The sequence below is a fragment of the Candoia aspera genome, chromosome 9, assembly GCF_035149785.1.
Source record: "Candoia aspera isolate rCanAsp1 chromosome 9, rCanAsp1.hap2, whole genome shotgun sequence".
Taxonomy (NCBI): Eukaryota; Metazoa; Chordata; class Lepidosauria; order Squamata; family Boidae; genus Candoia; species Candoia aspera.
In genome coordinates, this window is record NC_086161.1 from 14,867,116 (window position 1) to 14,878,111 (window position 10,996).

The 10,996-nt window shown below is 40.4% G+C and overlaps 1 protein-coding gene across 1 annotated transcript; it reads right to left on the minus strand.

Moving 5' to 3' along the window:
- Nucleotides 1–692: 692 nt before the first annotated feature.
- On the minus strand, nucleotides 693–7,583 carry BRF2 (BRF2 RNA polymerase III transcription initiation factor subunit). Its single transcript, XM_063311143.1, has 5 exons — nucleotides 7,463–7,583; nucleotides 5,630–5,792; nucleotides 4,442–4,501; nucleotides 3,109–3,430; nucleotides 693–1,843 (listed from the first exon to the last, which is right to left on the minus strand). Exons 2-5 carry the CDS (start codon nucleotides 5,781–5,783, stop codon nucleotides 1,144–1,146), a joined length of 1,236 nt encoding a protein of 411 aa, XP_063167213.1. The 5' UTR covers nucleotides 5,784–5,792; nucleotides 7,463–7,583; the 3' UTR covers nucleotides 693–1,143.
- Between the last annotated feature and the right edge of the window lie 3,413 nt (nucleotides 7,584–10,996).

Sequence of the window (10,996 nt, forward strand, 5' to 3'; positions counted from 1 at the left end):
AAGGGATGTGCTGATTTCATCCCATTTATACATGGGACAGTTGGCCTATTTGCATGATGATGTCATGCCAAGCATGATTTTACTTGTTCCTCCTGCCCCCCTACAGATGACCAGGTATGGGAATCATTGCAATATGGCCTTCTCTATGCTATTAATGGAGTCACTTCCAACATCGGTCACTGACTGCAGATGCTAAGCCCACTTGACCTGTTGAGTGTTAAATGAACGTTTACCCTCAGTGTTACCAGAGCAATATGGGAAACCTCTACAGTAGCATAACAAGGGACGCGGTGGCGCTGCGGGTTAAACCGCTGAGCTGCTGAGCTTGCCGACCGGAAGGTCGGCGGTTCGAATCCGCGTGACGGGGTGAGCTCCCATTGCTAGTCCCAGCTCCTGCCAACCTAGCAGTTCGAAAACATGCAAATGTGAGTAGATTAATAGGTACCGCTTCGGTGGGCAGGTAACGGCGTTCCGTGTAGTCATGCCGGCCACATGACCACGGAAGTGTCTACGGACAAACGCTGGCTCTTCGGCTTTGAAACGGAGATGAGCACCGCCCCCTAGAGTCGGACACGACTGGACTTAATGTCAAGGGAAACCTTTACCTTTACCACAGTAGCATACAAAACAATGTTTTAACTGGAAAGGGGGACAATCCAGTTCAAAACAGAACAAGCAAAATAAACCAGGAGCATCTTTGACGCAGATCATTTAATATAGTAAGATTACATCCACACATTTCTGATGTCCAGGATCAAAAATGTGGTGGAAGCACATCACCATTAATTTCATCAGCATACACCTAAGTCAAAAAGCAGCCTTTTAGGAAAATAAATATTACTTTCTTTCAACATCTAGTGAAAGACTTTAGAGCTGATGTTCTATCTGCTTTCCCCAATCTGGTACCTTCTACATTTGTTGGTAATGCAAATTCAGGAAACCCCAACCAATGCATATGAAGCAAAACATTGCAAAAGGCTATTAAGATGTGAGGTTGTTTTTTTTTCTTAAAGATCATTATCTGAACACCATGCCTTCATCTAACCTCAGGACAGAAATAACTCTGGGTCTATGGGCTATAAATATAAACCCAACCTATGTTGTCACTGATTGCAGACTTTTATGACTCACTCAATAGCTTCACTAGCATAGGCGAGCTTGAATTTTGCTAAACAGTTCCCTTTCTTCTGGAGTCCGGATGTATTGCTCTACCTCGCTGTCTAAAATGGGCTCATCCCCTGTGATGGGTGGCCCCTCAGGGTCTGGATTGCTGGGTCGAAGCTTCTTTGCTGGGTACAGGATGCAAGGTGGAAGCAACGGTATCCGCTTCTTCCCAGCAATGGAAGCCTCTTCTGTCAAAGCAACAGTTGCTTTCATAGGCTGCTGGGCTGGTGGTGCTGTGGAGGTCTCTGGCTCGTAATTTTCTGTGGTATCCACCGTACGGAAAGCAGCCCGCAGGAGCACATGGCGATGTTGCAGCAAGTCTCCAATGTACTTGGACACAGTCCTCCGGTCCACCTTGAGCCCTCGCAACCAACCCAGCTGAGAGGCCATCTGGAGGAGGATATTATGCAGTTCCTTCAGTCTTTGTGGGGCTGGCCGTGGCATGTCCATGCCAGCAAGCTTACAGAACTGGGTAAGGGTGCAAGTGAGGCGGCCAACAGGCTGCAAGGACTGCCATGCCAGGAAGGCTGCTGCCATCACAATGGGGATGGGGTGCCGACCAGTCACCAGCCAAGTCTCGCTGGCAAGCTCCACTATCTGGATTGTCCGTGCCAACAGCGTCTCTTTTTCTTCCAGAAATTTGGCTGGGATGCTGGATGATTCCTGGAAAAACTTAAAGCTGAAGGAACAAAATATATTGGGGGATGGAAAAACCTACCAATATAGCCCATGATTTTGCTTTAATTTTATACAGTTTTAGAAATATTACATGCAATATCTAGGGCTGCAATATTTGATCGTTTAATAAATAAAACATTTTTGACTGATTTAACACATAGCCCAGATAATCTAGCATTTTTTTTTTGGTGCATGCAGATTAATACACATATTTAAGAGCAGCAGAGGGCAAGCATCATCCTAAAAATAATCCAGTCTCTTCTCACACATAACAGTAGAAATGTATTTCCTAACTAGGCCAGCTACAACATACCAGTACCACAAAAGCACAGTAATGCATTGATTATTTGTTATTCAGTCAAATTAAAACCAATAGATTTATATAATCTGAGGAAAAACCAACGTATTAAAAAAAAACCTGAGCTTAATCTGTTCAAGTAAATACAGGCTGTGTCTGCTAATGCTCTGCTATCAGAGATTCCATGGAATCTGTCCCTTCCTCACAGGTAGGTGTGTTTTTAAAGCAAGAATGTCATTCCCATTTTAAACATTATTTAGATCATTGCTAGAGCTGGTTTACTTCTCCCCCAAGTTGAGATTATGATTAGCAAACAAGAAATGATTGGCTATGCCTGTCTAAATCTGCATATCTCCTGGTAAGAACATATTGCACAGCCCATCCAGAAGAGTACATCCAATACAAAACTTACACTTCAGACATAGAGCCTGACCTCATATACATGCCTCTGAAGACCCCTTAACAAGACCTTTCTTCTTTCTATTACCCACTCCAAACATAATAAAGATTCACCCAAATCAGGCAGATGCAGGACTGCATCCAAAGATGCGCAGGACAATTAAGGGCTGCACCTGAAGACTCTGTCCAGATCAACTGTTTCTAACTACCTAAAACCTAAGTTCACATTTTATATTAGGTAAAACAAGCCAAGAGGACTACACCTGCAGCACATTTTCAGAAAGCAGACATGTTTAGCAGAACATCTAGTTCAGTCCTCCAGCAACTCTGAGAAAACTTCAAGTTCACTAGAAATGTTTTTGAGAAAGTATCAATCACACTCAGCCCTATCAAGCTTCAGGGAAGTTGCTATATTGCACCATCAGTCTATAGAGCGCTTCTAGAACCAGTATATTGAAGCCTAAATAATAAAGAGTTAATTCCACCCCTAAAACATCCGTAACTCTTCAGCATCTACACAACAGTGGTTCAGAAGTTTATGAGAAAAGAGCATTAAAGCATCAACATACCTGCTGAGGTGTGTTTTCACAAGATCAATCAAGCTCAGAGTTGGTACATCCAGTGCCAGTTCTTTTAAGAAACGCAGGTAGGTTCTGGAAAACAGCTCCTTGTCCGCATAAAGTAGCAAGCAGACAGTGCCCATTGTCAGGGGCCAGTTGTGCTGTCGACAGGTCACAAAAACACAGCAGCCTATAATTATCTCCTTCTTCTCCAAGCTGACCAAAGCAAAGCAGGGGCACTTGATTGCCTGTTGGTAATAGGACACTGCTGTATCTTCAAATAGAGAAGGAAGTCGGAGAACTTTGCAGAGATCCCGGACACGCCTAATTCCTGTGGAAAAAGACAATGTAGAAAAAGACACTTAAGAAAAATGTCCATACCATGGCCCTCTAGATATTTCTGGCAATGTTGGCTGGAGCTGTAGTCTTTGAAGGACCACATATACTCCATTCCTACTTAACACTGCTTCAGAAATTAAGTAATTGCCAGGGCCAACCCTTTTTCAGTTATAATGCACTGACTGATATGACCCAGCTAAACATACCTGCTTGGCACCTACTTGTATTGAAGGCAACTGCTTTACAACATGAGTGCTATTGGACAAATATCACTGTTCTGTTCTAATGGCATTACTCCATATGTGGTTTTAAGAAGGGCAGCAAGCTTTTGTTCAATTTCCATTTGTAGTGATAGAATTCACAAATGCTTGTCCTTAGCAAACATCTGGAATAAATGAATGTATGGCGGGGGGGGGGGGAGTTGGAGAATCAGTATATGGAGAAGTTCAAGGTATTTGCAAAGCAGAATGGGTATACACATACATGTAGCCAAATTTTAATTTAAATATTTTATTTTTGTTTTTAAATGGATGTCTCACGTTATTCTCATAAAACCAAAACCAAGGCAGCTTTATTTGGTCAATTGGATTTTACATATAATAATAATAATAATAATAATGTGTAATAAATTCCTGTATATCTCCCCTCAGTCAGGCAGTCTGTGTTAGCTGTGGCCTTTTAGTCTGTGTCTGTGTGTGTCCCCCCACATGCATTAGCATTGCTGCAGTAATGGGTTTCCTTCTTTATTGTAATTTTATATAGACAATTATAAAGCCTGCTTAACCAGCAAAAACCCTGGTACCAAGATTAATTACTCAGGGATTCAATGAGCTCCTCCAAAAATCTCAAATGGGAAATCAGCCCTTAGCAAGGATACAGGTAATTTAAAATACAAGAACGGTTTTGTTTTTAGAAAGGAAAGGGCTGCACCCTTCAGAAATGGGAAAAACAGTAATTTCTACAACACACCAAAAGGTGCTGATTGGTAATGTTAAACATTTACCTCTCTGCAAGCAGCGGCTCAGCTGCTCACTTTGACCGGTGCTTCGTGAATATGTCACTTCTAGAAAGACAAAAAAGGAAACAGATGAGAGAGAAAAACAATGACAAAAAGCACATCACAATTCACCAAACAACTTTCTTTACAGGTTGCAAAAGTAGACCAATTTGCAAATACTTCAGTGGTGCAGGTTCTCTTCCTGAACCTGGTACACTCTAGATCAGTGTTTTTCAAACTTAGCAACTGTAAGATGCATGGACTTCAACTCTCAGAATTCCCCCCCAGCATGCTGGGAGTTGAAGTCCACACATTTTAAAGTTGCCAAGTTTGGAAAACACTGGTCTAGATCTATCTGGCCATATAGCTGTAATCTTTGAGGATTATACAAACTAAAATTTTACTACACCTAGGAGGTGGTTGGAGGAGAATCTATACTATCTAAGGATCAATTGAGTTTGAGAATCCAGCCTTAGTTTCTGCAAATGATTTCTCTTTAGATATGACTCTTAATAATCCACTGTTATATTCAATCCTAGACATATGAAATGTGAAACTAGCAGCTTACACATATCTTACACAGAGGCATAATGTAAAAGAAGAATCACTTTCTCTCCCAAATGAAGCCAAGAGGAATGAATTCAAATAATAGTAAAATTGCTTAAATATTTTCTTTTTCAAAATAATCTAAAACAAACTACCAGTAATAATTCAAATGAAACCTAATTCTCAAATCAGTTAAAACAGAGGAGGCCATTTTTTTTCTACAAAAGAGGCAGAAGAGTTTCCAACAATGACCAGAACTAGTAGAATTTCATGGAGTGAAATATATCCTGAACTCAAGCCATTTAGGACTTTGAAAATCATTCTGAATTAAGCTGGAAATGAATTAATACTCAGGATTGGATATAGTTGAAGACTATGCTAAACAGTGCAAGCACATCTAGCTAGACTGCCTTTTGAAAATCCAAAACTAACGTGAGGACCAGGTGCATTACCAAACTCCAGTCCTGATTTTTTTGAAGTGGAAAAAGCACTGAGATATGGAAGATAACAGAATTATTTTCTTCAGAACATTTTCAAGAAAAGATTAGAAAAGGGATGTTTTCATCCAAGCAGATCACAGGTAGCCCAAATACACTTAAACCTTATGATCTCAGGAATTTTTAGTTCCACTGTTGTTCTTTCATTCACCTTGTAAATGTTCTTCATCAGCAAATGTGGTTGTGAGGAGTCCTTCAGTTAGAATAAAGCCACAATCTGCACACACCAACTGGTTCTGAGTGTAGTGAGAATCCTCCACAATTTCCAGGGAGCCACAATCTGGACACTTTTTTTGATTGGACATTTTAGTAGCCTGAGAACAGAAGTTATAAAATTATTTTGAACTGATGACTAAAAAAAAATTAGCATTTGATGAATGTCTTTGCAGTATCTATATATTTTTTTCCTATATTCCATATGACACACACAATTCTGCCCCCCATCTCCCTGCCCAATTTATATTTCTGAAAGAATCTTAAGAAATTATCTTACTATTTGGAACAACTAAGTTTGATCTATTAGTTCAGCATACCTCAAAATATAATCAGCTACGATTTTTAGCAAACATGTTAATATTCTGAACTATATTTGAAATTTATAGTTACTGTTATACTATTCTCAACAATCAAAAATACTTTTAGGAGAACTAAAAGGACAAAAAATAGAACAAAGATGGATTGCTATATCTACCCTGAAAACTATGTCTTCTACATGTTAGAATCAAAGACAAATCTCTTATTCTTATGAATGGCTTTCAAGTGGTCCATTTGAAGGCTTTCATACTTAAGAGAATTGCCTTCAAACCTAATGTGAACTTTCTTACCACCTCATTCTACTGCCACAGCTCTGTGAGAAGGTAGTGACAAGTCCAAGGCCAGCCAATGGCTCTATTCATCCAAAACACTAAGCCACAATGCAATCTGCTTGAGTTTTGACTTTGCATCATCTATGGAGGCAGCCACTGAGGTTTACTTTTTGTGGTTAGCACGCTATGCTGTGCAAACCCAAATAATTTTGTCTTACTCAGCAAGCACATGCTTTCATGCCCGTAGAAAGTGTTTGCTGAGAGTCTTCACCACTCCTGTGATGAGAGGGGGCCTGGAGGCAAGCATTCTCTGTAGAAGCTCCATTCTATAGAATGCCATTTCACCCATATATAAGGACTGCTCTCCTCCCCTCTAATATTCAAGAAGCTTTTAAAAACATGGCTTTTAAAATGTGCCCTTGGGGCCTGAGACAAGAATGGAAGATGCACCCCAGTCAGTACAGCCAATGAATCTGGCTGCTTTGATTTATCTTAGGTTTTTTACAGTGCTATTATGATTGCGGGAAATTTATGTTGATTGTATTTATTCCCTGATGTACGTGATTGCTCTGTCCATGTTTGAATTCTTGCAATGCATTGTACGCTTTGCAGCGACTCACAGCTCTCATGAGTTTCGCACACCAATCGAGTACATGCGCATAGATGCCATCACCGTAATCCCAGCAAGGATATCTCTGAATGCATTCATAAGGTATCTGTATAACGGTCCTCAACACATCTTGGAGGGTACTCCCCAATTTCTGTGGTGGGCAAAAACTTTTTGGACATGAGATTTTATTGCTCTCAGTTGGTAAAGAGGGAACCAGAGCCCAAGCCACAGACTCAGAGGACCGAAGCGACCTAAAAACCTTTGCAATCAAAACAAAAACCACCCCGCAAACAGAGGTTGCTGGGACTGCCTGGGGATGGGGCCTTGGGACGCCAGGGCCGCGTTAGCGCGTACTAAACTATGGCTTTTAGGGAAGCCACCAGCCAGCGCACGCCGAGATGCTTGTTGGAAGACCCGCACGGCGCAAACCCCCTTCATACCCAATCTGATCCCGCGAGCGCTGGGGATTAGGGGTGTTGGAGTCCCCACACCGAGCGCAGCTGGTCGGGGAAGGCTGGCCAGCAGCAGCAGCAGCAGCAGCCGCCGCCGCTGAGGGGCGTTCACGTACCTTACTGCCAGTAGAAATCGTCGGAGGACGAGGAGGGCTATCCTCGCTCCGGTGTATGCCGAAAGGAAACAACCCCAATCCAACCTCCGTCCGGCTACTGAGTTTTATTTCCTTTCCCTCAAACCGGAAACGGGTGCGCTGGGGGGGGCTTTTCGGTGGAACACACGCTTCTTCCGGTCCATTACAGTATCCAGCCGGCGACGTAGCGATCATTTTTCAATAGTTTCCGAAGAGAAACAAAGAACGGAGGAAAAAGGTTCCGGTAAGCGCTCAAGCGCCTGTTTGTTTACGTTTCTCTTTCTAGATAAGCTTGAGAGAGACTCGGGACTCTCTTACTCGAAATGGATGCCTGATAGCAGAAGCGCATCATCATCATCATCATCATCATATTATTATTATTTTCAGAGGTTGGGACTTGTATTTTTGCGTTGGGACCTGTTCTATGCCAGGAACTGAGATTTTATGCAGTTAGACGTCTGAAATTTAATACATAACTAAGATAATTCAGTATCCATTATGATAATAGTAAATACTGTGTCTTCATAAACCAGTAGCACATTCCTAGTTAACTGTTGTAAAACATTTTCTTCTGAGAACAAAATGTTTTATTGGGGTAAGTAAAGAAGGCTAACTGGATTTTTGCCACCTTCACCAGAGTAAACAAAAATTTAAACCTGAGTTCATTCATATGTAATGGCTAGCCACTGATTCCAAATGAATTTACACAATTTATACTACTATAACTAAAGCATTGGGAGAGTTTCACAGATACCACCACATTTAATAGTAGTAAATGTTTGAGTTAGCAGTAGGTCAGAAATTTTCTAAGTTCAGACAGTACACTGAACTACAAACTAGCCAACCCTAGTGTATTAGGCAAAGCCACTGAATATGGTTAGCTTATTGTTCAGTATAGCAAACCAACCAGAGAACTGGGTTAATTCATTAAACCAGGTTAACATTCCATAAACAAATTGTGCTAACACAGCCATGCAAGTAAGTGTTCTTGATTATGCATTTATTTGAAACTAGGCAAGACTACAAAGAAATTAGCAAAATGTTCTGAAACTAAGCTTGTTCTGTAAAAGTATGGTGTATTTCAGTCATAAAGATGAAAAGAGTTTTGTTAATCCTCTAGTGTAGTCTAGAATATTGACAATAGAATCCATTACTCCTCAGGATAGTTGGCTTCAAGATCAGACTGCAGTTACCCTCAAGGGATTTATTTCAGCTAAATTCTCCCCATCTGTAAAGAGCAGCAAGTATATGCACCATTACATGTCAGGTTGCTACTGTGTCAATTGTATTGCTGTTTGCTGGGTAGAACAAACTGGCTGGATGTTTAGCACCTCAGCATTGTACTTTGTACATGTATTCTTGAAGACTTATAATTACAAACTATTACATTTAAATCACTTGAAAACTGAAATAGAACTTTGATATTCTGTTTAGATGTGATTGCACAGATGCTCCAGGCATCTGTTTGATATTCCCTGTGGCTTTGCCAGAGGATAAAATTTGAGTTTCCAATCCACAGCCATTAATCTCACAGAAGAGAGGAGGATTATAGAATCCCATTTAGGGAACAAAATGATCAAAAATCATGATTGCATGTGCGAAGTACAAACCAGATGTCACTCAATGCACAGTATCACCTTAATAGTGTAGTGGGTTGTTGTTTTCTTTTTTGCCTCTGAGTCAGCGTTGACTCCTGGCAATGCATGGACTAATCCCTGCAGTTTCTTTGGCAAAGTTTGCAGAAGTGGTTTGCCATTGCCTGCTTCCTAGGGCTGAGAGGTTATGACTGGCCTAAGGTCATCCAGCTGGCTTTTTGCTAAGGTGGCACTCATGGTCTTCTGGTTTCTAGCCTGGTGCCTTAACCACTCGGCTCTCTAATGTCGTCTTAGCAGTAGAGTCCAGAAATGTATGAGATTAATGCACCAAGTTCTGGGTTACACTGACACTTGACAATAAATAAATAAATAAATAAATAAATCTGATTTGGGCAAAGTGTAGATTTCCCCAAGCTTACTATAATAGGGACACAACTGGAGAGGCAAAGGGCCAGAGGCTGTATACAAGCAATAATTGAAGGATCATCTTGTGCCTTAATCACTCAAGCCCATGTCATTCACAACAAATGCTTAGTTTATTTTAAAATGTGTATGTCATCCTTTGGAACATAAACTACAGTTCAGCCACATAATATTTTAAAAGTTGTAAATATGAAGCAACAATGTTGCTATCTTTGGAAAAGAAAACTATCATCTGAAATGTTTATTAAATAGTGTCAAAGCATTAAAATAAACACTTCCCCTGTAATTAAGGCAATATGTTGGGTCAGATAATTCAGTTTCTTCCTGTGCAGTGACTTAGCATTACAAGTATTTCCAAATTGGGCTCAGCCTATTCTAGCAGGGATGTCTTACAGCAGAGAGCCAACTTTTGAGACAGCAATGCCAGGATTAAAAAAAAAACACTCTATCAGGATGTTGCCAGAGTTTAACGACAGGTTTCTGATTGGAACTACTTTTCATGCAGTCGTTTAGAACCAGCCCTATTGTCAAATGGTTGGAACAGTAAAGACCCCAATTTTTCAAAAAAAGAATTGAAATCTTCAAGACTTTCTTCAAGTCTGACTGTTCTGTAACAGCAGATTAAAATAATTAATAGAAGTTCAAATATGCACGTAAAACAGCCTCAAGTTTCACTCTCACCGGACACTCTAGGAGCACGGGAGCTGGGGGGAAAAAACGGTTCTCAGTATCATCAAGCCAGGATGATTTTGATCATCCACATCCACACATCTTATTTTCTGTAATGTCTATAATGGGTTTGCAGCGTGAATAAGAGATGCGTCATTGGTTATTAAAATATTGGTATGACCTAAAGCTTCATTCCTATTTTTGTAAGTATATACATGTCATCACATTGTTCCCTTTCAGGGCAAGTAACATTATTCAGAATGCAGAAAAGGCGTTAATAGTAAATATAGAACCTACTTACCTTTCTATCAGCATTTGCACACCTTAAAACATCAGTATATAAAAGTAGGCGTTCATGCTCCTGACCATCAAAGCTCTTAACATCCCCACAAACCTTTATTATAGTTTATAAATACATCAAAAATAAGACATAGCACATCTTACTCCCTGATCAGTGGTAAACCATTAGTTAAGCATTCCATTTACTTTCACACATGCTCTGCTTCCCTCATATACTAATCTTATCACATCCATAAAACTGCATTCAACTCCATATTTGTATAGAACATTCCATAATGCAAGCCTATTTATTATACACTTTCTTTAAAACTAATTAACTTACTCTCTCAATTTCATACTTTTCTCAGTGACCTCTTATACAGCGTAAATCTGGTCTGAGCACCCCTGCCTGTCCCACACTGCTTAATTTTTGCTCACTTTCAATCAAAACACCTTCCCAGGCAGATATAACAAATCCCCCTGTAGTTTTTGCATTCACATTTGCTACCCTACCCATCTCCTATTACTGTACAGGTGTCATGAATAATGA

Coding starts and splice junctions, on each gene's coding strand:
- BRF2 (XM_063311143.1), bottom strand. CDS start 5,783: ATGTCCAATCAAAAAAAGTGTCCAGATTGTGGCTCCCTGGAAATTGTG. Junction 3,431..4,441: donor GAGCCGCTGCTTGCAGAGAG/GTAAATGTTTAA, acceptor CTTTTTCCACAG/GAATTAGGCGTGTCCGGGAT. Junction 1,844..3,108: donor GTGAAAACACACCTCAGCAG/GTATGTTGATGC, acceptor TTGTTCCTTCAG/CTTTAAGTTTTTCCAGGAAT.